Raw genomic sequence first — 25,540 nt, 5'->3', positions numbered from 1 at the left:
ACACCCATTTTATAGAATTCCCTTCATGTTACTATCGTCGAACAATCTAATCCTTGTGACAGCTATCATTCTCCACATGGAGCATGGAGCATACAGCATACCATCCCTTGGGAGAAGTCATCTTTAAGGAATGAGCGCCACCTTCCAGTTGTGCGGCACGATGGCGCAACAGTAGAGTTGCTGCTTTACAGCGAATGCAGCGCCGGAGACTCAGGTTCGATCCTGACTACGGGTGCTGTTCTGTAAGGAATTTGTACGTTCTCCCCGTGACCTGCGTGGGTTTTCTCAGAGATCTTCGGTTTCCTCCCACACTCCAAAGACGTACAGGTATGTAGGTTAATTGACTGGGTAAATGTAAAAATTGTTCCTAGTGTGTGTAGGATAGTGTTAATGTGCGGGGATCGCTGGGCGGCGCGGACTCGGTGGGCCGAAAAGGCCTGTTTCCGCGCTGTATCTGAAATATGAAATAAAAATATAATATGAATTACTGGCCATCGTACAGAACTTGTGGGTACAGGCATGTGAAGTGTTGCCCTGGACAAACCTCAACTCCAAGCATCCCTTCTTTCAAATCATGTTTGCTCTGTTAACCGATGACTGATTTCAGGTCATGATTGCTAATTCTACAGAGTTACCAATATCTTCAGGATACCCCAGAAAGCAAACCATGCAGAAACATTCACTGGATCGTTAAAAAAATATACATCTTTTAATTCTACTTCAACACTCTTCCAAGTTAAAAATATTGAAGATGGTGAACACGGATAACGCGACTGAATGTGGAGGTTAGAGGCAAGAGATGTGGCTTCACTTCCGGGACTACATCCAACCACGTTCAGCAAACCTATGTCAATTGATTCCACCTTTCAAAAGATACAAAATGTTTATCCTATAAACGATCCATTGTGACAGCTCCCAGGATACAACCTAGAATATCAACAACAAATTCTTTGTTGATTGGTTGTAGGAACAAAGAGAGGAAAGGAGGCAGAGTACAGCTATTCTGCATTGTCTCCAATGGGCAAGAGCTTCAGGCCAGCTATTGTCATGGACCATCCATACCAGCTGGTTCACATCTTCGGGCAAGTTCCTGTGATATTAATGCAGACTGGAGGAAGCCTCTACACTTCTTGTGGAGTGTTTACAGTGTCAGGGGAAGTGCATGTGCTCAACTGCGCCTCAGCCCACTTCTTCCTCTTCCAGTGGTACTGATGATTCTTGGATTTCAGGTGAGCTGCAAGATAAGCAGTCAGAGTTCATTCAGCGATCATTCTCAATCTGGCACCCAGATAATGTCTTCACCCCAGCATCCTCAACACTCCTTCACTTCATCTCATTCATGCAGCCTGGGTTATTGTCCTTATATGGTCTAATTCTTCTTACCTTTCCATTCCTGATCACCAAGAATGATTTTATCGCACAATTCACATACTCGCCGGTTCCTCTTCCCATCAGTCTGATCATGAGCCATGGTTAGTGGCAATGCTGCAGGTTGCTCTCCCTGTAAACATGGACACAGTTATCAAATAAGATTCACAGTACAAACACACGAATCATATCACCAGTAAAACTAAAAGAGATTGAAATCACCAATCTGAATAAAATAATCATCTTTTATTCACCAGAAATGCCAATACGTTTTGAAAGAGTTATAATTTCAATCCATCAAAGCATACTTAAATTATTTGCCACCTTGTTCATAGGTGGGGGTTAGTTTAATTTTAGTTTCAGAGACGCAGCAGGGAAACAGGCCTTTCGGCCCACCGTTCACGCTGACCATTGATCACCCGTTCACACAAGTTCGATGTTATCCCACTTTGCCCACCCAATCCTAGTTAGGGTTGAAAGAAATTACATGGGCTATCTTCGTTTCAGAGTGCCCCAAGGTGTTCCACAGCCATCACATAACAGTCACAACAACGTAGACAAGAGCCAGCAAATGTGCACACAACAATATGCACGTAACATATTATAACATAACACCTGACCAGATTAGCAATGTTGGTTGATAGTTCGACCAGGACACTGTGATACCTTGTTTTATCTGAATCGTGCCACTAGATCCTTTGCAGTAACCTTAGAAAGCAGTGTAACCTTGCATTGCACATGGGTTTAATGTGGATTTATAGCTATGTATCTGTATTGCTATGGCCCCATAGCAGAAGCGTCCAGGTCGCAGGGCTGGAAACTGGAAGCGTCCTGAGCTAATTCTGCTACCACCATCGTCTACTGTACAAGTGAGGCTCCCACTGATTGTCGCCGGAAGCTTGCGCCCTTTTCAGGACAGACGATGACAGTGATGTAACATTTGAATGATGGACACAAAAGAAGAAGTATTGCTATAACCAGTATGGGCGGACAGCATTTAAACAACGTAGCCAGAAAAAAAACCCTGCTGAGTGCCACTGATCATGAAAGTTTATGGTCGGAGTCTAAACGACTGAATGCATCACGTGCATGCATCAGGACTACAGGAGACGTGCAAACATGCATCACGTTTGGCCCAGCGTTCTGTACCTTTAAGAAGCTCTCGACAATCTGCAGAGCAGGTTGCAACACCGTCTCCTCCCATTGGTTGACAAAAGTCACATCCAGGCCATACACTGGTGGAATGTTCGCTCCTGGTCCTTTAGAAACAAAATCATCCAGGAAAGCAGTCAGAAAGTACCCACTGATAGTTCACTGGGAGATAGAGGATGGATTCCATAAGCCTGCATATCTTTCCAGGAACTTTCACTGCTATTTTACTTTGTTAGCTTCACATGGTCCTTTCCACCCAGTATCCCACCACACACCTCCTTCAAATTCTCCCGTTATATTTTCCAATACCACTTCCTCCATTTAACCATTTACAACAAATACCGTTTTAAAAAGAAACACACGTTATAACTTCAAAATAATAAATGACAAGCAGTGGTTAATCACAACTAGCATTAGACTATTTAAAATGTCCCATACTGTGTTCCCTCAGAATGTCATTTCCCAGCTTGGCCTCTTCACCCAACAGTTTGCCCTGATTTTTCTGTTTCTCACCCTCTCCCTATCGTGGTTACCGGTGTTCAAAATGAAGCAGATGACACGGAGAATTCTTCAAGAAGTTAAAAGCCTTTATTTGCAAACAACGGCTGGAACAATCAGGATGTCAACCATCTGACTGCCCACTTAGTACACCGGGCAGCCTATTTTTATAGGGTTACTAGCACAAGTGTGCCCGTTGGGCCCGTCCTCGTAGGGTTTCCATTGTAGCTGGGAGGGGAGTGGGGGGGAGGAAAGGGGGAGGGAAGGAGGAGGGAGGTGTGGAGGGGGGAGGGGGGAGGGGAGGGGGAGGGGAGGGGGAGGGAAGGGGGAGGGGAGGGGGGAAGGGGGGAGGGGGGAGGGTGAGGGGAGGTAGGGGGAGGAGGAGGGAGGGGAAAGGGGAGGGAGGGGGAGGGAGGGGGGAGGGAAGGGGGACCTCCCCTTTTCCCAGTACCCCTCTTTGCCCGTTGGGCCCGTCCTCGTAGGGTTTCCATTGTAACCGGGAGGAGGGGAGGGAGGGAAGGGGGAGGGAGGGAGGTGTGGAGGGAGGAAGGGAGGGGGTGGGGGAGGGGGAGGGGGAGGGGAGGGGGAGGGGAGTGGAAGGAGGGGGGAGGGAGAGGGGAGGGAGGGGGAGGGGGGGAGGGAGGGGGGAGGGAGGGGGAGGGGAGGCGGGAAGGGGGAGGGAGGGGGACCTCCCCTTTTCCCAGTACCGCTCTTTCCCCGTTGGGCCCGTCCTCGTAGGGTTTCCATTGTAACCGGGAGGGGAGTGGGGGGGAGGGAAGGGAGGAGGGAGGTGTGGAGGGGGAGGGGAGGGGGAGAGAGGGGGAGGGGAGGGGGGAGGGGGGAAGGGGGGAGGGGAGGGAGGGGGTATGGGGGAGGGAGGGGGGAAGGGGGAAGGGGGGAGGGAGGGGGACCACCCATTTTCCCAGTACCCCTCTTTCCCCTTTGGGCCTGTCCTCGTTGGGTTTCCATTGTAACTGGGAGGCGGGGAGGGAGGGGGGAGGGAGGGAGGAGGGAGGTGTGGAGGGAGGAGGGGAGGGAAGGGGGTGGAGGGGAGGGGGAAGGGGGAGGGGGGAAGGGGGGGAGGTGGAAGGAGGGGGGAAGGGGGGAGGGAGGGGGACCTCCCCTTTTCCCAGTACCCCTCTTTCCCTGTTGGGCCCGTCCCTGAGGGGTGAGGGAGGTGGGGAGGGAGTTGGGGAGGAGGGGGGGAGGGAGTGGGGTTGGAGGTGGGAAGGAGTGGGGAGGAAGGGGTTGAGGGGGGAAGGGGGACCTCCCCTTTCTTTTTTCGAAACACTTGCCCCGGTGGCCCACGAGCATAGGGGCCCCATGTTGATCTGTGTATGTTAAGTGACTTGCAATAAAAAACACAACTTTAAAAAACAATCAGCTGCTTCACACAAGCATTGTGACGTCACAAGCTGAAGACCTTGAAAAAAAAGGTTAAAAATAAAAAGATGTAAATTTGTAAACAGCAGACACCCAATAGCAGCTGCTTGTCCATTGTGACATCACACGCTGAAGGGGGGGGGGGAAAGGGGGGTCAGCTCGAGCTCATCTCACAGGGGCATTGTGACATCACAAGCTGAAGACTAAATCCGCGCTGCAGCGCACCCCTGAAAAGGGGGGGGGGGGCAGCGCTTTATAAACCTCTGTAACTTAAAAAAACATGCGACAACATCAAATGAAAATATCACGGCCGGTCGTTTGGGAGGTTGGCGATTAAGGCGGTGCGAAAACCGTCGCGCTACGGTTCACCGTTTTGCCGCAATCGCTATTATTTAAGAGTAAATTGGATAGGTATATGGATAGGAGGGGATTGGAGGGTTATGGTCTGAGTGCAGGTAGATGAGACTAGGTCAGGGAGAATGGTCGGCGTGGACAGGTAGGGCCGGACAGGCCTGTTTCCATGCTGTAGTTGTTATATGTTATATGTTATATGTTACGTGCATACACAGGCCAAACCCCCAAAAAATATATACACAAGATCTGAGTTTTAATATTATACTAGCACAAGTGTGCCCGTTGGGCCCGTCCTCGTAGGGTTTCCATTGTAACCGGGAGGGGAGTGGGGGGTAGGGAAGGGTGAGGGATGGAGGAGGGGAGTGGGAGGGAGGGGGGGAGGGGAGGGGGGAAGGGGGAAGGGGGGAGGGTGGTAGGGGAGAGGGGGAGGGAGGTGGGAGGGAGGGGGGAGGGGAGGGGGGAGGGGAGTGGGGAGGGAGAGGGGAGGGAGGGGGGTGGGGGGGGAGGGGGGAGGGAGGGGGAGGGTAGGGGGGGAGGGGGGAGGGGAGGGGAGGGGGGGAGGGAGGGGGACCTCCCCTTTTCCCAGTACCCCTCTTTCCCCGTTGGGCCCGTCCTCGTAGGGTTTCCATTGTAACCGGGAGGAGGGGAGGGAAGGGGGAGGGAGGGAGGAGGGAGGTGTGGAGGGGATGTGGAGGGAGGGGGGAGGGGAGGGGGGGAAGGGTGGGGAGGGAGAGGGGAGGGAGGGGGGTAGGGGGGGGAGGGGGGAAGGGGGGAGGGAGGGGGGCCTCCCCTTTTCCCAGTACCCCTCTTTCCCCGTGTGCCGGGAGGAGGGGAGGGAGGGAAGGGGGAGGGAGGGAGGAGGGGAGGGGGAGGGAGGGGAGGGGGGAAGGGGGGGAGGGGGAGGGAGAGGGGTAGGGGGAGGGGGAGGGAGGGGGAGGGAGGGGGGAAGGGTGAGGGAGGCGGACCTCCCCTTTTCCCAGTACCCCTCTTTCCCCGTTGGGCCCGTCCTCGTAGGGTTTCCATCGTAACCGGGAGGAGGGGAGGGAGGGAAGGGGAGGGAGGGAGGAGGGAGGTGTGGACGGAGGAGGGGAGGGGGAGGGAGGGGGAGAGGAGGGGGGAAGGGGGGAGGGGGGAGGCAGAGGGGAGGGAGGGGGGTAGGGGGGAGGGCGAGGGAGGGTGGAAGGGGGAGTGAGGGGTCCTCCCCTTTTCCCAGTACCCCTCTTTCCCCGTTGGGCCCGTCCCCGTAGGGTTTCCATTGTAACCGGGAGGGGGGAGGGAGGGTGGAAGGAGGGGGGAGGGGGAGAGGGATGGAAGGGTGCAGGGATTGGGGGAGGGAGGGATGGAGGGAAGGAGGATGGGGGGGTAGATAGGGGGAGGGTTGAGGGAGGTGGGGAGGGAGTTGGGGAGGGAGGGGGAGGAGGGGGGAGGGAGTGGGGATGGAGGTGGGAAGGAGGGGGGAGGAAGGGGTTGAGGGGTGAAGGGGGACCTCCCCTTTTCCCAGTACCCCTCTTTCCCCCACCACCAAGCCCCCTCCGCAACGACCCCTGTTGTCCCCCTCCCCAGTCCCCATTCTCAGACCCCCCCCCATTCTCTCTTTCCCCCAGACACACTCCAAGTGCTGTTTCGCAACACTTGCCCCGGTGGCCCACGAGCATAGAGGCCCCATGCTGATCTGTGTATGTTAAGTGGCTTGCAATAAAAAACACAACTTTAAAAAACAATCAGTTGCTTTTCGCTACAATGTAGCAAAAGCATTGTGACGTCACAAGCTGAAGACCTTGGAAAAAAAAGGTTAAAAATAAAAAGATGTAAATTTGTAAAGAGTAGTCACCCAATAGCAGCTGCTTGTCCATTGTGACGTCACACGCTGAAGACTAAATCCGCACCACAGCGCCCCCTATAGAAACTTCAATAAGGGGGGGGGGGGGGGGGGCAGCGCTTTAAAACCTCTGTAACTTAAAAAACATACGAACAAATTAAATGAAAATATCGCGGCCGGTCAGCCGGGAGGTTGGTGATCAAGGCGGTGCAAAAACCGTGGCGCCACGGTTTACCGTTTTGCTGGAATCACTGATATATACACAAATCCTGATACAAACCTACAAGATCTGAGTTTTAATAGTATACTAGACAAAGTGGGCCCGTTGGGCCCATTCCCCGCTCCCCCATTCTCTCGTGCCCCATCCCCACTCTTACACTCCCCACACTCTCCCCTTTGGCCCGTCCTCTTAGTGTTTCCATTGTATCCGGGTGGGGGTGTTGGAGTGAAGGGGGGAGGGAGGGGGGGAGGGTGATGAGAGATGGGGTGGTATTTGTGTAGGGAGGGAGGGGTGGGGAGAGAGGGGTGGAGGGAGGGATGGGGGAGAGTGGAGGGATATGGACCTCCCCTTTTCCCAGTACCCCTCTTTCCCCCACCACCAATTCGAGGGGGTGTTTGAGTGAAGGGGGGAGGGAGGGGGGATGGTGATGAGAGATGGGGTGGTATTTGTGGATGGAGGGAGGGAGGGGGGGGGGAGGGAGGGATGGGGGAGAGGGGAGGGATATTGACCTCCCCTTTTCCCAGTACCCCTCTTTCCCCCACCACCAATTCCCCTCCGCACTACCCCTGTTGTCCCATTCCCCATTCTCAGCCCCTCCCCAATTTTCTCTTCCCCAGACACACTCTTAGCATCAGTTAAAGGCCCGGGGGGGGGGGGGGTGCGGGTGATCGGATCAGTGAAAAGTCCGGTGGGGGGGGGCTTCGTGAGATCGCATCATTCAAAGGCCCGGGGGGGGGGGGGGATAGCGGGGAGATGTTCTCCCGGGTGTTTGGAGAGAGGAGGGAAGCAAGGGGAGAGAGGAGAGGTGAGCCGGTGATCGCGGGCTGGCGCCGCTAACGGCGTCCATTGTTTTGGTGCGAGTGAGGAGATGCCGCGCATGCGTGCTGAGTACAGAGTGAGGAGATTCCGCGCATGCGTACTGAGCACTGCCGGACCGCAGCGCCCCCCTTCTGTCAAAACCTCGATAAATGAGGGGGGGCAGCACTTTTAAACCTCTGTAGCTTTAAAAAAATGCGTCCGAATTAAATAAAAATATCATTTTCCAGCAGCGAACCGCATGCTGATTAAGGCGGTACAAAAATCGTGGCGCTACGGTTCACCGTTTTGCCGGAATTGCCGTATTCAGCCGACATCAGTGGAATATATATATATATACACAACATCTGAGTTTTAATAGTATATAGATACTAGCACAAGTGTGCCCGTTGGGCCCGTCCTCGTAGGGTTTCCATTGCAACCGGGAGGATGGGAGGGAGGGAAGTGGGAGGGAGGGGGGGAGGGGAGGGTGGAGTGGAGGGGGGAGGGGAGGGGGAAGGGGGGGAGGGGGATGGGGAGGGAGAGGGGAGGGAGGGGGTTGGGGGGGAGGGTCTATTTTACTTTAAAATAAACAGCGTTCTTTGTTGAAAAGGAAATAAACTTATCTATAGAGCATCAGCTTTTTTTAAATAAATAAAATCAAACTTAATGAAAATCACATTCCTCATTTTAAATAAATGTCTTTGTTATAAATGAAATCAAACAGCGGGAGAGGCGATGGCGACTACACCTCCCGGCGGTCAGCGCTGCTGGGACGGGAGGGAGGGAGGGATGAGGGAGGGAGGAGAGTGGGGAGGGAGGGGTACCTCCCCTTTTCCCAGTACTCTTCTTTCCCAAACCACCAAGCCCCCTGTTGTCCCCCTCCCCAGTCCCCATTCTCAGACCCCCCCATTCTCTCTCCCCCAGATATACTCTTACTCTCCCCCCCCCTTTCCCCAGCACACCCCTTTCCCCGTTGGGCCCGTCCTCGTAGGGTTTCCATTGTAACCGTGAGGCAGGGAGGGAGGGGGGAGGGAGGGAAGAGGGAGTTGTGGAGGGAGGAGGGGAGGGGGAGGGAGGGGGAGGGGGGAGGTGGAGGGAAGGGGGAGGGAGAGGGGGAGGGGTGGGGGAAGGGGGGAGGGAGGGAGGGTGGAAGGGGGAGGGAGGGGGACCTCCCCTTTTCCCAGTACCCCTCTTTCCCCGTTGTGCCCGTCCTCGTAAGGTTTCCATTGTAACTGGGAGGGGAGTGGGGGGGAGGGAAGGGAGGAGGGAGGTGTGGAGGGGGGAGGGGAGGGGGAGGGGGGAAGGGGGAAGGGGGAGGGGAGGGAGGGGGTAGGGAGGGGGGAAGGGGGGAGGGAAGGGGGGAGGGAGGGGGACCACCCGTTTTCCCAGTACCCCTCTTTCCCCGTTGGGCCCGTCGTCGTAGGGTTTCCATTGTAACCGGGAGGCGGGGAGGGTGGGGGGAGGGAGGGAGGTTTGGAGGGAGGAGGGGAGGGAAGGGGGGGAGGGGAGGGGGGAAGGGGGGGAGGTGGAGGGAGGGGGGAGGGAGGGGGGAAGGGGGAGGGAGGGGGACCTCCCATTTTCCCAGTACCCCTCTTTCCCCGTTGGGCCCGTCCTCGTAGGGTTTCCATTGTAACCGGGAGGCGGGGAGGGAGGGGGGAGGGAGGGAGGAGGGAGGTGTGGAGGGAGGAGGGGAGGGAAGGGGGGAGGGGAGGGGGGAAGGGGAGGGGGGAAGAGGGGGAGGTGGAGGGAGAGGGGAGGGAGGGGGGAAGGGAGGAGGGAGGGGGACCTCCCCTTTTCCCAGTACCCCTCTTTCCCCGTTGGGCCCGTCCTCGTAGGGTTTCCATTGTAACCGGGAGGTGGGGAGGGAGGGGGGAGGGATGGAGGAGGGGAGGGGGATGGAGGGGGGTGAGGGGAGGGGGGAAGGGGTGGGATGGGAAGGGGGGGAGGTGGAGGGAGGGGGAGGGAGGGGGGAGGGAGGGGGAAGGGGGGAGGGAGGGGGACCTCTCCTTTTACCAGTACCCCTCTTTCCCCGTTGGGCCCGTCCCCGAGGGGTGAGGGAGGTGGGGAGGGATGGGGAGGGAGTTGGGGAGGAGGGGGGGAGGGAGTGGGGATGGAGGTGGGAAGGAGTGGGGAGGAAGGGGTTGAGGGGGTAAGGGGGACCTCCCCTTTCTTTTTTCGTAACACTTGCCCCGGTGGCCCACGAGCATAGGGGCCCCATGCTGATCTGTGTATGTTAAGTGACTTGCAATTAAAAACACAACTTTAAAAAACAACCATTTGCTTTTCGCAACAATGTAGCACAAGCATTGTGACGTCACAAGCTGAAGACCTTTGAAAACAAAGGTTAAAAATTAAAAAATGTAAATTTGTAAAGAGCAGACACCCAATAGCAGCTGCTTGGCACAGGGGCATTGTGACATCACAATGAAGATTAATCTGCACCGCAGCGCCCCCCTTCTGTCAAAACTTCGATAAATCAGGGGGGGGCAGCGCTTTAAAACCTCTGTAACTTAAAAAATATATGACCAAATTAAATGAAAATATCGCGGCCGGTCAGACGGGAGGTTGGTGATCAAGGCGGTGCAAAAACCGTGACGCTACGGTTTACAGTTTTGCCGCAATCAGTGATACATACACAAACCCAGGATACAAACATATTTATAAACAAGAAGTGAGTTTTAATAGTATACTAGAAAAGAGGGACGTTGGGCCCGTCCCCACACCCCCCATTCTCTCCTCCCCCAGCCCCACTCTTACTCTCCAAGTGTGCCCGTTGGGCCCGTCCTCCTGATCTGTGTATGTCAAGTGACCACTATAGCCTTCTTTTTTTTTTTTTTTCCTAATCGGATGTGCAGTACTTTGGTCAACATGGGTTGTTTTTAAATGTGCTATACAAATATAATTGACTTGACTTGACTTGACTTGACTTGCAATAACAAAACAATCAGTGCTTTTCTGGAAACTTTTCGAAACAATGTAGCCGTCACAAGCTGAAAACTAAATCCTTTTCTGTCTGTCAAGTGACCACTATAACTGTCTTTTTTTTTTTTTTCCTAATCAGATGTGCAGCACTTTGGTCAACGTGGGTTGTTTTTAAATGTGCTATACAAATAAAACTGACTTGACTTGACTTGACTTGACTTGCAATAACAAAAAAGACTACTTGGAAGCTTTTCGAAACAATGTAGCCGTCACAAGCTGAAAACTAAATCCTTTTCTGGAAACTTTTGGAAACAAATGTAGCCGTCACAAGCCACAAGCTGAAAACTAAATCTGCACCGCAGCGCCCCCCTGAAAAAGGGGGGGGGGGCAGCGCTTTAAAACCTCTGTAACTTAAAAAACACGCGACCAAATTAAATGAAAATATCACGGCCGAGCGAGCGCGAGATTGGCGATTGAGGCGGTGTGAAAACCGTCGTGCTACGGTCGGCCGTTTTGCTGCAATCGCTGTTACGTATAAATATACGGTATATTCAGGTCAAACCCAAAAAAAATATATAAACAAGATCTGAGTTTTAATAGTATACTAGAAAAGAGGGCCCGTTGGGCCCGTCCCCACACCCCCCATTCTCTCCTCCCCCAGCCCCACTCTTACTCTCCAAGTGTGCCCGTTGGGCCCGTCCTCCTGATCTGTGTATGTCAAGTGACCACTATAGCCTTCTTTTTTTTTTTTTCCTAATCAGATGTGCAGCACTTTGGTCAACGTGGGTTGTTTTTAAATGTGCTATACAAATAAAACTGACTTGACTTGACTTGACTTGACTTGCAATAACAAAAAAGACTACTTGGAAGCTTTTCGAAACAATGTAGCCGTCACAAGCTGAAAACTAAATCCTTTTCTGGAAACTTTCGAAACAAATGTAGCCGTCACAAGCCACAAGCTGAAAACTAAATCTGCACCGCAGCGCCCCCCTGAAAAAGGGGGGGGGGGGCAGCGCTTTAAAACCTCTGTAACTTAAAAAAACACGCGACCAAATTAAATGAAAATATCACGGCCGAGCGAGCGCGAGATTGGCGATTGAGGCGGTGCGAAAACCGTCGTGCTACGGTCGGCCGTTTTGCTGCAATCGCTGTTACGTATAAATATACGGTATATTCAGGTCAAACCCAAAAAATATATATAAACAAGATCTGAGTTTTAATAGTATACTAGACCAAGTGGGCCCGTTGGGCCCATTCCCCACTCCCCCATTCTCTCGTCCCCCATCCCCACTCTTACTCTCCCCACACTCTCCCCTTTGGCCCGTCCTCTTAGGGTTTCCATTGTATCCGGGAGGGGGTGAGGGAGTGAAGGGGGGAGGGAGGGAGAGGGAGGTTTGGGGGAGGGAGGTGTGGAGTGATCGAGGGTGAGGGAGTGGTGGAGGGAGGGATGTGTTGAGGATGGAGGGTGGAGGGAGGTGGGGAGGGTGATGAGAGATGGGGTGGTATTTGTGGAGGGAGGGGGGGGGGGGGGAGAGAGGGGTGAGGGAGGGATGGGGGAGAGGGGAGGGATATGGACCTCCCCTTTTCCCAGTACCCCTCTTTCCCCCACCACCAATTCCCCTCCGCACTACCCCTGTTGTCCCATTCCCCATTCTCAGCCCCCCCCCTCCATTTTCTCTCCCCCAGACACACTCTTAGCATCAGTTAAAGGCCCGGGGGGGGGGGGGGGGGGTGCGGGTGATCGGATCTGTGAAAAGTCCGGTGGGGGGGGGCTTCGGGAGATCGCATCATTCAAAGGCCCGGGGGGGGGGGGGGATAGCGGGGAGATGTTCTCCCGGGTGTGGGAGAGAGGAGAGAAGCAAAGGGAGAGAGGAGAGGTGAGCCGGTGATCGCGGGCTGGCGCCGCTAACGGCGTCCATTGTTTTGGTGCGAGTGAGGAGATGCCGCGCATGCGTGTTGAGTACAGAGTGAGGAGATTCCGCGCATGCGTACTGACAACTGCCGGACCGCAGCGCCCCCCTTCTGTCAAAACTTCGATAAATGAGGGGGGGCAGCACCTTTAGACCTCTGTAACTTAAAAAATATGCGTCCGAATTAAATAAAAATATCATTTTCCAGCAGCGAACCGCATGCTGATTAAGGCGGTTCAAAAATCGTGGTGCTGATTAAGGCGGTTCAAAAATCGTGGCGCTACGGTTCACCGTTTTGCCGGAATTGCCTTCAGCCGACATCAGTGGAATATATATACAAACATCGCTACAAGATCTGAGTTTTAGTAGTATATAGACTAGAAAAGAGGGCCCGTTGGGCCCGTCCCCACACCCCCCATTCTCTCCTCCCCCAGCCCCACTCTTACTCTCCAAGTGTGCCCGTTGGGCCCGTCCTCCTGATCTGTGTATGTCAAGTGACCACTATAGCCTTCTTTTTTTTTTTTTCCTAATCAGATGTGCAGCACTTTGGTCAACGTGGGTTGTTTTTAAATGTGCTATACAAATAAAACTGACTTGACTTGACTTGACTTGACTTGCAATAACAAAAAAGACTACTTGGAAGCTTTTCGAAACAATGTAGCCGTCACAAGCTGAAAACTAAATCCTTTTCTGGAAACTTTCGAAACAAATGTAGCCGTCACAAGCCACAAGCTGAAAACTAAATCTGCACCGCAGCGCCCCCCTGAAAAAGGGGGGGGCAGCGCTTTAAAACCTCTGTAACTTAAAAAAACACGCGACCAAATTAAATGAAAATATCACGGCCGAGCGAGGGCGAGATTGGCGATTGAGGCGGTGCGAAAACCGTCGTGTTACGGTCGGCCGTTTTGCTGCAATCGCTGTTACGTATAAATATACGGTATATTCAGGTCAAACCCAAAAAAAATATATAAACAAGATCTGAGTTTTAATAGTATACTAGAAAAGAGGGCCCGTTGGGCCCGTCCCCACACCCCCCATTCTCTCCTCCCCCAGCCCCACTCTTACTCTCCAAGTGTGCCCGTTGGGCCCGTCCTCCTGATCTGTGTATGTCAAGTGACCACTATAGCCTTCTTTTTTTTTTTTTTCCTAATCAGATGTGCAGCACTTTGGTCAACGTGGGTTGTTTTTAAATGTGCTATACAAATAAAACTGACTTGACTTGACTTGACTTGACTTGCAATAACAAAAAAGACTACTTGGAAGCTTTTCGAAACAATGTAGCCGTCACAAGCTGAAAACTGGAAGCTTTTCGAAACAAATGTAGCCGTCACAAGCCACAAGCTGAAAACTAAATCTGCACCGCAGCGCCCCCCTGAAAAAGGGGGGGGGGGGCAGCGCTTTAATTCCTCTGTAACTTAAAAAACACGCGACCAAATTAAATGAAAATATCACGGCCGAGCGAGCGCGAGATTGGCGATTGAGGCGGTGTGAAAACCGTCGTGCTACGGTCCGCCGTTTTGCTGCAATCGCTGTTACGTATAAATATACGGTATATTCAGGTCAAACCCAAAAAAAATATATAAACAAGATCTGAGTTTTAATAGTATACTAGAAAAGAGGGCCCGTTGGGCCCGTCCCCACACCCCACATTCTCTCCTCCCCCAGCCCCAGTCTTACTCTCCAAGTGTGCCCGTTGGGCCCGTCCTCCTGATCTGTGTATGTCAAGTGACCACTATAGCCTTCTTTTTTTTTTTTTTCCTAATCAGATGTGCAGCACTTTGGTCAACGTGGGTTGTTTTTAAATGTGCTATACAAATAAAACTGACTTGACTTGACTTGACTTGACTTGCAATAACAAAAAAGACTACTTGGAAGCTTTTCGAAACAATGTAGCCGTCACAAGCTGAAAACTAAATCCTTTTCTGGAAACTTTCGAAACAAATGTAGCCGTCACAAGCCACAAGCTGAAAACTAAATCTGCACCGCAGCGCCCCCCTGAAAAAGGGGGGGGGCAGCGCTTTAAAACCTCTGTAACTTAAAAAACACGCGACCAAATTAAATGAAAATATCACGGCCGAGCGAGCGCGAGATTGGCGATTGAGGCGGTGCGAAAACCGTCGTGCTCCGGTCGGCCGTTTTGCTGCAATCGCTGTTACGTATAAATATACGGTATATTCAGGTCAAACCCCAAAAAAATATATAAACAAGATCTGAGTTTTAATAGTATACTAGAACAAGTGTGCCCGTTCAAAGCGGGCCCGTTGGGCCCGTCCCCACACCCCCCATTCTCTCCTCCCCCAGCCCCACTCTTACCTGTTGGGCCCGTCCTCCTGATCTGTGTATGTCAAGTGACCACTATAACTTCCTTCTTTTTTTTTTCCTAATCAGATGTGCAGCACTTTGGTCAACGTGGGTTGTTTTTAAAATATAATTGACTTGACTTGACTTGACTTGACTTGACTTGCAATAACAAAAAACAGCACTTTAAAACAATCCTGGAAACTTTCGAAACAATGTTCGAAACAATGTAGCCGTCACAAGCTGAAGACCAAATCTGCACTGCAGCGCCCCCCTGAAAAGGGGGGGGGGCAGCGCTTTAAAACCTCTGTAACTTAAAAATCACGCGACCAAAGTAAATGAAAATATCACGGCCGAGCGAGCGCGAGATTGGCGATTGAGGCGGTGCGAAAACCGTGGCGCTACGGTCCGCCTTTTTTCCGCAATCGATGTTACGTACGGTTCAGGTCATTCTCAAAAATTTACACAAGATCTGAGTTTTAATAGTATACTAGCACAAGTGTGCCCGTTGGGCCCGTCCTCGTAGGGTTTCCATTGTAACCGGGAGGGGAGTGGGGGGTAGGGAAGGGTGAGGGATGGAGGAGGGGAGTGGGAGGGAGGGGGGGAGGGGAGGGGGGAAGGGGGAAGGGGGGAGGGTGGTAGGGGAGAGGGGGAGGGAGGTGGGAGGGAGGGGGGAGGGGAGGGGGGAGGGGAGGGGAGTGGGGAGGGAGAGGGGAGGGAGGGGGGTGGGGGGGGAGGGGGGAGGGAGGGGGAGGGTAGGGGGGGAGGGGGGAGGGGAGGGGAGGGGGGGAGGGAGGGGGACCTCCCCTTTTCCCAGTACCCCTCTTTCCCCGTTGGGCCCGTCCTCGTAGGGTTTCCATTGTAACCGGGAGGAGGGGAGGGAAGGGGGAGGGAGGGAGGAGGGAGGTGTGGAGGGGATGTGGAGGGAGGGGGGAGGGGAGGGGGGGAAGGGTGGGGAGGGAGAGGGGAGGGAGGGGGGTAGGGGGGGGAGGGGGGAAGGGGGGAGGGAGGGGGGCCTCCCCTTTTCCCAGTACCCCTCTTTCCCCGTGTGCCGGGAGGAGGGGAGGGAGGGAAGGGGGAGGGAGGGAGGAGGGGAGGGGGAGGGAGGGGAGGGGGGAAGGGGGGGAGGGGGAGGGAGAGGGGTAGGGGGAGGGGGAGGGAGGGGGGAAGGGTGAGGGAGGCGGACCTCCCCTTTTCCCAGTACCCCTCTTTCCCCGTTGGGCCCGTCCTCGTAGGGTTTCCATCGTAACCGGGAGGAGGGGAGGGAGGGAAGGGGAGGGAGGGAGGAGGGAGGTGTGGACGGAGGAGGGGAGGGGGAGGGAGGGGGAGAGGAGGGGGGAAGGGGGGGAGGGGGGAGGCAGAGGGGAGGGAGGGGGGTAGGGGGGAGGGCGAGGGAGGGTGGAAGGGGGAGTGAGGGGTCCTCCCCTTTTCCCAGTACCCCTCTTTCCCCGTTGGGCCCGTCCCCGTAGGGTTTCCATTGTAACCGGGAGGGGGGAGGGAGGGTGGAAGGAGGGGGGAGGGGGAGAGGGATGGAAGGGTGCAGGGATTGGGGGAGGGAGGGATGGAGGGAAGGAGGATGGGGGGGTAGATAGGGGGAGGGTTGAGGGAGGTGGGGAGGGAGTTGGGGAGGGAGGGGGAGGAGGGGGGAGGGAGTGGGGATGGAGGTGGGAAGGAGGGGGGAGGAAGGGGTTGAGGGGTGAAGGGGGACCTCCCCTTTTCCCAGTACCCCTCTTTCCCCCACCACCAAGCCCCCTCCGCAACGACCCCTGTTGTCCCCCTCCCCAGTCCCCATTCTCAGACCCCCCCCCATTCTCTCTTTCCCCCAGACACACTCCAAGTGCTGTTTCGCAACACTTGCCCCGGTGGCCCACGAGCATAGAGGCCCCATGCTGATCTGTGTATGTTAAGTGGCTTGCAATAAAAAACACAACTTTAAAAAACAATCAGTTGCTTTTCGCTACAATGTAGCAAAAGCATTGTGACGTCACAAGCTGAAGACCTTGAAAAAAAAGGTTAAAAATAAAAAGATGTAAATTTGTAAAGAGTAGTCACCCAATAGCAGCTGCTTGTCCATTGTGACGTCACACGCTGAAGACTAAATCCGCACCACAGCGCCCCCTATAGAAACTTCAATAAGGGGGGGGGGGGGGGGGGGGGCAGCGCTTTAAAACCTCTGTAACTTAAAAAACATACGAACAAATTAAATGAAAATATCGCGGCCGGTCAGCCGGGAGGTTGGTGATCAAGGCGGTGCAAAAACCGTGGCGCCACGGTTTACCGTTTTGCTGGAATCACTGATATATACACAAATCCTGATACAAACCTACAAGATCTGAGTTTTAATAGTATACTAGACAAAGTGGGCCCGTTGGGCCCATTCCCCGCTCCCCCATTCTCTCGTGCCCCATCCCCACTCTTACACTCCCCACACTCTCCCCTTTGGCCCGTCCTCTTAGTGTTTCCATTGTATCCGGGTGGGGGTGTTGGAGTGAAGGGGGGAGGGAGGGGGGGAGGGTGATGAGAGATGGGGTGGTATTTGTGTAGGGAGGGAGGGGTGGGGAGAGAGGGGTGGAGGGAGGGATGGGGGAGAGTGGAGGGATATGGACCTCCCCTTTTCCCAGTACCCCTCTTTCCCCCACCACCAATTCGAGGGGGTGTTTGAGTGAAGGGGGGAGGGAGGGGGGATGGTGATGAGAGATGGGGTGGTATTTGTGGATGGAGGGAGGGAGGGGGGGGGGAGGGAGGGATGGGGGAGAGGGGAGGGATATTGACCTCCCCTTTTCCCAGTACCCCTCTTTCCCCCACCACCAATTCCCCTCCGCACTACCCCTGTTGTCCCATTCCCCATTCTCAGCCCCTCCCCAATTTTCTCTTCCCCAGACACACTCTTAGCATCAGTTAAAGGCCCGGGGGGGGGGGGGGGGTGCGGGTGATCGGATCAGTGAAAAGTCCGGTGGGGGGGGGCTTCGTGAGATCGCATCATTCAAAGGCCCGGGGGGGGGGGGGGATAGCGGGGAGATGTTCTCCCGGGTGTTTGGAGAGAGGAGGGAAGCAAGGGGAGAGAGGAGAGGTGAGCCGGTGATCGCGGGCTGGCGCCGCTAACGGCGTCCATTGTTTTGGTGCGAGTGAGGAGATGCCGCGCATGCGTGCTGAGTACAGAGTGAGGAGATTCCGCGCATGCGTACTGAGCACTGCCGGACCGCAGCGCCCCCCTTCTGTCAAAACCTCGATAAATGAGGGGGGGCAGCACTTTTAAACCTCTGTAGCTTTAAAAAAATGCGTCCGAATTAAATAAAAATATCATTTTCCAGCAGCGAACCGCATGCTGATTAAGGCGGTACAAAAATCGTGGCGCTACGGTTCACCGTTTTGCCGGAATTGCCGTATTCAGCCGACATCAGTGGAATATATATATATATACACAACATCTGAGTTTTAATAGTATATAGATAGATAGATAGATAGATAGATACATAGATAGACTAGAACAAGTGTGCCCGTTCAAAGCGGGCCCGTTGGGCCCGTCCCCACACCCCCCATTCTCTCCTCCCCCAGCCCCACTCTTACTCTCCAAGTGTGCCCGTTGGGCCCGTCCTCCTGATCTGTGTATGTCAAGTGACCACTATAAACTTCTTTTTTTTTTTTTTTCCTAATCAGATGTGCAGCACTTTGGTCAACATGGGTTGTTTTTAAATGTGCTATACAAATATAATTGACTTGACTTGACTTGACTTGACTTGCAATAACAAAACAATCAGTGCTTTTCTGGAAACTTTTCGAAACAATGTAGCCGTCACAAGCTGAAAACTAAATCCTTTTCTGGAAACTTTTCGAAACAAATGTAGCCGTCACAAGCCACAAGCTGAAAACTAAATCTGCACCGCAGCGCCCCCCTGAAAAAGGGGGGGGGGGGGGCAGCGCTTTAAAACCTCTGTAACTTAAAAAACACGCGATCAAATTAAATGAAAATATCACGGCCGAGCGAGCGCGAGATTGGCGATTGAGGCGGTGTGAAAACCGTCGTGCTACGGTCCGCCGTTTTGCTGCAATCGCTGTTACGTATAAATATACGATATATTCAGGTCAAACCCAAAAAAAAAATATATATATATTCACAAGATCTGAGTTTTAGTATTATATAGATAGATAGATAGATAGATAGATAGATAGATAGATAGATTCTAAACCTTATCTCCTTTGTATTACCTCATACCCACACTCTCTTTCTCCCACACTCCCTTTCTTCAGTCCTTCATTGCTTTGTAGTACCTGTTTGTCCCGCCACCATTAAATCCCATTTAGTAATATATCCTTATCTCAATGCTCACATCCCTTCATATTTCGCCTCCCTTATTTCCTGCTAGTTCATCCCTCACATCTATCCATCCTCCCAAGGCCTATGTTTTTCCTTATCTCTTCTCTTGCCACCATTAAATCCTACTCATTGATGAATGTCCGCATCCCTTCGGATTCTGCTACCCTTATCATCAAGGCTAAAGCAAAGGTACAAGCTGCAAAGGAGTGTTATACAAAGGAGTGTTATGTTACAGAGATGTGTCAAGGGCACGGAATGTCTAGAGCGCCTTAATTAGTTACAAAGAGGCGCCTAATGCCTAAGCAGTTACAAACCTTAAACAACAATGTATAAAATAATGCCGTAACAATGTCTAATGTATAAAATACTAGCAAATAATATCATGCATAAAATAATATTCTCCCATATCCCCTGTACTTTTAACACCCCTCCTAATACATCTCTCCCAGCCACACCTTCCCCTAAAAGTTTGCTACCCATCTCAGTTGATCCCCAAGTTCTGTACATTGCTGCTGGCCTGTCTACACCAGCAGCTGTCAATCTCCCTCCATGTTGCTGCTTCTGGCATCTGGCCACCTCTGGTGCACCAACACCATCTCAGTTTTAATGTAACGGATTTGCCCGCGAAAAGTATAATTCAGGTTATGTACTGTAAGTCGTGCTGCGTGAATGCCAGATTTTTTCCGTCAGACTTTATAAAAATTGTGAAACACCACATCGTCTCTCTCTCTCTCACTGTGAGCTGTGCCAGGAAATGCCTGTCCATTCCCTTCCTAGATGCTGCCTAACCTGCTGAGCTTCTCCAGCATCGCATTTTACTCATGATTCCAGCATCTGCAAATTCCTATGTCTCCTGTAGTCCTAATCCTTTCTTCGTTCCCACGGTCTGACAAATCATTCCTATTTAAAGTAAATATCATATTTCTTATACCAAGTTCCTATTTAATCGACTTCCAAAACCCCGTGGAGTAGTGAATTTTGGTCAAAGCCTAGGTGGTTGCGCAGGTTTTAAACATGCCCATGTAGGAATGATAGCACATTATGATTACAGAACCCCATAGAAGTCCTGAATACATACTTGATCTTTAATACAGCACACTGCGCTCAGGGGTTTTGCTCCTCAAACATTCTGTTACTTACTTTTCAAGAAACGATTGCGAACCCATTTGTTCTGTTTCCTTGCATAACGCTTTGTGACTTGTTTCAGCGCAGTGATACCTGCCGAGAGTAGAACAGCATGTAAATAATAATAAGCATACTCACTCACCACTCCAAGGACATAGATGTGTCAGAAGAATGGTTTGCGGATGCTCTGAAAACATGATTTGCTAGATACAGTAATGCACTGATTCATACATTTGGAATTCTCTACTCAGAATAAGAGGAATGTACTTGCACACATTTCAAATCAACACAAGTATAAGAAATATACGAGTTGCAGCCACTGCAACTTTTAAATCAACTTTTAAAAAATCAGCATCTATCTTCAAGCATCTCTACTGTCGAGACCATGCCCTCTTCTCGCGGTTACCATCGGGCAGGAGGTACAGAAGCTTGTACTGCTATTTTCTCCACTCTGGAGGTCTGTGGAGGGTCATTCATCCTCATTCAAAGCAGAGATTAATAGATTTCTAGATATAAAGAGAATAAAGAGGTATTAAACAGAATTTAAGGAAGAAATGAGCCATGGGCTAGTGGAAGAGCAGAAGGACCAGAGAGGGAGAGAGCAGATGGTCTTCTCCTGCTCCTCTTTATGTTCAGAGAGGGGACTAAATTTTAATCAGTTTATACCATGAAACCTGCTAGTGATCAAAGCAGTGGGAGTATCTTCACCAGAGGACGACTGTGGTTCAGAGGCTCTCAGCCGTCTACTAAACAGCAATTTAGGATGGGGAATAAATGCTAATATGCTCTCATGATACATACACACTCCTATGTAACTGGTTTCGTTGGAGCATGGTTCCCATATTCACTGCTATTTGCCTAGCCCAGTATTGCTGAACACTAATATTACAACATGTGAGATAGTATGGTACCTTGGGTCAACAGTTTTTCCCTCATTTCAATGGAGCTAGTTTTGGAGATCAGATATTCGTGGAATTCCTTGAATCCAATGGATTGGAAAATGCCATGCTGATAGTCCTGGCTGTGTCTCAATGGAAAAAAGATGAACATAAATTAACAAATGTTCTCCCACTGAAATTCCAATCACCTGGTCAAACTCATTTCTCATAACAAGGTGTGGTATGGTCTGTTCCCTCGTTGAATGTAGAAATAGATATGGTAGACAGTCAAAACCTTTACCCCAGGGAGGAAATGTCAAAGTCTAGAGGGCATAGCTTTAAGTGAGAGGGGTAACGTTTAAAAGAGACACACGCAGAGCAATATATATATATAGGCAGCTATCACCTGTTAAAAAAAAATATATATATATATATATATATATTTTTTTTTTTAACAGGTGATAGCTGCCTGGATTGCGTCACCAGGGGTGGTGGTGGAAGCAGATGCATTAGTGCCATTTAAGAGGTTTTTAGATAGGCACGTGGATAAGCAGGGAATGGAGGCTAATGGATCATGTGTAGGCAGACGAGGTTAGTTTATATTGGCATTATGTTCCGCACAGTATGTTCGGCACAGACATTGTGGGCAGAAAGGCCAGTTCCTCTGCTGTACTTTCCATGTTTTATATAAAAGGACTTAAATTTCCAATGCATCGAAGGCATTGTTGTTAAACATGATAAGCATATAGAGGTATTTGATGGTCGGCATGAAGATGATGGGCTGTTTCTATGTTGTATGATTCTCTACAATTCGTGTAATGTCTTGAAAGGATAGATTTTCCGACTTGATTATATCCTTAACGGGACTACATCTGACCTGTTGTTGGCTACTTTCTGTTGGTTGTACTGGTTGTGAAAACTCGTCAGCTCTTCCAGAAGACCAGTGGAGAGCATGTCGTCAACGCGCCGATCCAAGCGCTCATCGAGGACTAGAGAATGTGCTATACAAATAAAATTGACTTGACTTGACTAGTGTGTGTAGGGTATTGTTAATGTGTGGGGATTGCTGGTCAGTGTGGACTCTGTATCTCTAAACTAAACTAAATAGTTAAAGCTGTGTTCGAGTACAGAGATCACAGTGGTCATGGTATTTTGTAATAGTTGATATCGTAGAAAGTTCAGCCGTTCCTTGTGGTATCCGGTACCACAGGGAGGGCCGGTACTGATATCACGTTATCTGTGGCATGGACTGGCTCTGAGCCACCGTTGGAGATAGTTCATTGCCGTGCCGTGCTGCCTGTGAGCTGTGTCCAGTTTTATCCCGACCGCATGGCTTCAGGCTGAACCCGGGGAACAGGTGACGACCGTCGACAAAGCTGCAAACCGGCTCACAGACCACAGGCTCTCATTCAGACAGGCGGGAAGAGAGAGGGGAAGGTATTGATTGGGTTACCAGGGACCTTGGGACCAGGAACACTGCTCCCGGGTCCCACCGACACCACTGAGTGCACACCATCCCCAGTGTTAGGGCAGACTGCAACCAAGCACCTGCATTCAATCCAGAGGGAATAGATAGGATGAATGCAAAGAGTCTTTCACCCAGGGCAGGGGAATCAAGAACCAGAGTTTTTGATCAGTCTGAAGAAGGGTCTCGACCCAAAACGTCACCCATTCCTTCTCTCCTGAGATGCTGAGTTACTCCAGCATTTTGTGAATAAATACCTTCGATTTGTACCAGCATCTGCAGTTATTTCCTTATAAGAACCAGAGGGCGTGGTTTTAAGGTGATAACAGATCCTGGCCATGCTCTCAGTTCATTACCATCAGGAACAAGGTCCAGGCGTCTGAAAACTATGATCACTTTGTTCAATAGCTTCTTCCTAATCACTATCAGCCTCTCGGATGCCATGAAACTCCAACTAAACTGTGAACTGTCACTGGTTGCTCTATACTTTGGGCTATTTTGTACTAGTTCGGGAGGTTATTTGTTTATTGATTTTCCCCCTTAAGTATTTTCTCTCTGTGAGTATTGTGCTTACATTCCTTTTACGTATTCATTTCCACCCGCCTAGACTACTGCAACTCCCTATACACTGGGATCAGCCAATCATCCCTGTCCCGCCTGCAATTGGTCCAAAACGCCGCAGCGAAACTCCTGACGGGTACCCGTAAAAGGGACCTCATCACCCCGATTATGGCCTCTCTCCACTGGCTCCCAGTATGGTACAGAATCAACTTGAAGCTCCTCCTATTCACATACAAAGCACTAAACGGGCTTGCCCCCCTACCCCATGTCAAAAATCTTCTAACCCACCACTCTATCTCCAGGTCCCTCAGGTCGGCCGACTTGGGGCTACTCACTATCCCGCGGTCTAGGCTTAAGCTCAGGGGTGACCGCGCTTTTGCGGTTGTAGCTCCTAGACTGTGGAACAACATCCCTCTCCCCATCAGAACTGCCCCCCTCCATCGACTCCTTTAAGTCCAGGCGCAAAACCTATTTCTACTCCCTAGCGTTTGAGGCCCTCTGAGGGGGCGCTCTGAACTGTTTATGTATGTGCTGTTATGTTTGTGTGCCATTGTATGTTCGTTCTTATTACCTGAACTGATGTACAGCACTTTGGTCAGCGTGGGTTGTTTTTAAATGTGTTATACAAATAAAATTGACTTGACTTTTCTGCAGCTGCAAGAATTTAATTGTTCCGTTGTACATATGACAATTAAACAGTCTTGAGTTTTTTATATTGCTTCACTTTGTCAACCTGTCACATTTATTCCCTATTCAGATGTTTAATATTTGTAAAATTGAAAAAAAAAAGAAATACAGATATTGCGCTCGTTTATGTTGTAACAGCTGATATCAGACAGAGTTCAGCCGTTCCTTGTGGTATCCAGTACCACGGGGAGGGCCGGTACTGATATCACGTTATCTGTGGCATGGACTGGCTCTGAGCCGCCGTTGGAGAGAGTTCAGTTCCATGTTGTGCTGTGCTGCCTGCGAGCCGCGTCCAGTTTTATCCCGACCGCACGGCTTCATGCTGAACCCGGGGAACAGGTGACGACCACCGACAAAGCTCCAAACCGACTGACAGTCCACGGGCTCTCATTCAGACAGACGGGAAGAGAGAGGGGAAGGTATTGACTGGGCTCCAAGGTGCGGGGAGCCTGGGACCAGGAACACTGCTCCCAGGTCCCAAAGACATCATTGAATGCACACCTTGCCCAGTGTTAGAGCAGACTGCAACCAAGCATGTGTGTACAATTCAGAGGGAATAGATAGGATGAATGCAAAGAGTCTTTCACCCAGGGCAGGGGAATCAAGGACCAGAGGACGTAGCTTCAAGGTGGTAACGGAAATATTTAAAAGGAATCTAAGGAGTAACATTTTCACTCAGCAAGTGGTGGGGATATGGAAGGAGCTGCCAGAGGAAGTAGTTGAGGCAGGTACAATAATTGAATTTATAGGCAATTGAACAGGTACGTTGAGAGGAAATGTTCAGAGGTTCTAATGCAGGCAAATGGGAGCCGCTTAGATTGAGCATCTGGGTCAGCATGGACGAGATGGCCGAAGGGCCTGCTACCGTGCTCTATGACTTTGTCAGTTGTCAAAGGAAATGACCACATCCTCAGAGCAAGAATAACCCAATACATAAACACTTGCCTCTCCCTGGACGAATGGCAGGTCCAGCATCCACTCCCTGGGGGTTTTAGAGGCTGGGGATTCAGGCTACAGAGTGGTGTTTTTTAATATTTTTAGAGATACAGTGCGGAAACAGGCTCTTCGGCCCACCGAGTCCGTGCCGCCCAGCAATCCCCGCACATTAACACTATCCTACACACACTAGGGACAATTTTTACATTTATCCAGTCAATTAACCTACATACCTGTACGTCTTCTGTCATAGAAACATAGACAATAGGCGCAGGAGGAGGCCATTCAGCTCTTCCAGCCAGCACCGCCATTCAATGTGATCATGGCTGATCATCTAAAATCAGCATCCCACATCCCTTGATTCTGTTAACCCTGAGAGTTAAATCTAATTCTCTCATGAAAACATCCAGTGACTTGGCCTCCACTGCTTTCTGTGGCAGAGAATTCCACAGATTCACAACTCTCTGGGTGAAAAGACTTTTCCTCATCTCAGTCCTAAATGGCCTACCCCTTATTCTTAAACTGTGACCCATGGTTCTGGACTCCCCCAATATTGGGAGCATTTTTGCTGCATCTAGCCTGTCCAATCCCTTAAGAATTTTATATGTTTCTAAAAGATCCCCTCTCATCCTTCTAAATTCCAGTGAATATAAGCCCAGTCGACCAATTATTTCATCATATGTCAGTCCTGTCATCCCCAGAATTAACCTGGTGAACCTACGCTGCACTCCCTCAATAGCAAGAATATCCTTCCTCAAATTAGGAGATCAAAACTGCACACAGTACTCCAGGTGTGGGCTCACCATGGGCCTGTACAATTGCAGTAGGACCACATTGCTCCTATAAGAAAA

General features: G+C 51.2%; 1 protein-coding gene across 1 annotated transcript; it reads right to left on the bottom strand.

The window, feature by feature from the left end:
• Positions 1 to 1,121: 1,121 nt before the first annotated feature.
• LOC144606847 (tRNA dimethylallyltransferase-like) lies at positions 1,122 to 22,025 on the bottom strand. Its single transcript, XM_078423269.1, has 6 exons — positions 21,918 to 22,025; positions 21,074 to 21,183; positions 20,178 to 20,255; positions 2,518 to 2,627; positions 1,384 to 1,501; positions 1,122 to 1,234 (listed from the first exon to the last, which is right to left on the bottom strand). The coding sequence occupies exons 1-6, from the start codon at positions 21,992 to 21,994 to the stop codon at positions 1,122 to 1,124; spliced, it is 606 nt and encodes a 201-aa protein (XP_078279395.1). The 5' UTR covers positions 21,995 to 22,025.
• Positions 22,026 to 25,540: the final 3,515 nt, after the last annotated feature.

The sequence above is a fragment of the Rhinoraja longicauda genome, chromosome 27 (genome assembly GCF_053455715.1).
Source record: "Rhinoraja longicauda isolate Sanriku21f chromosome 27, sRhiLon1.1, whole genome shotgun sequence".
NCBI classification, from domain to species: Eukaryota; Metazoa; Chordata; class Chondrichthyes; order Rajiformes; family Arhynchobatidae; genus Rhinoraja; species Rhinoraja longicauda.
The sequence above is the reverse complement of the archived record's forward strand: the minus strand, read 5'-3'. Positions and strand labels throughout refer to the sequence as shown.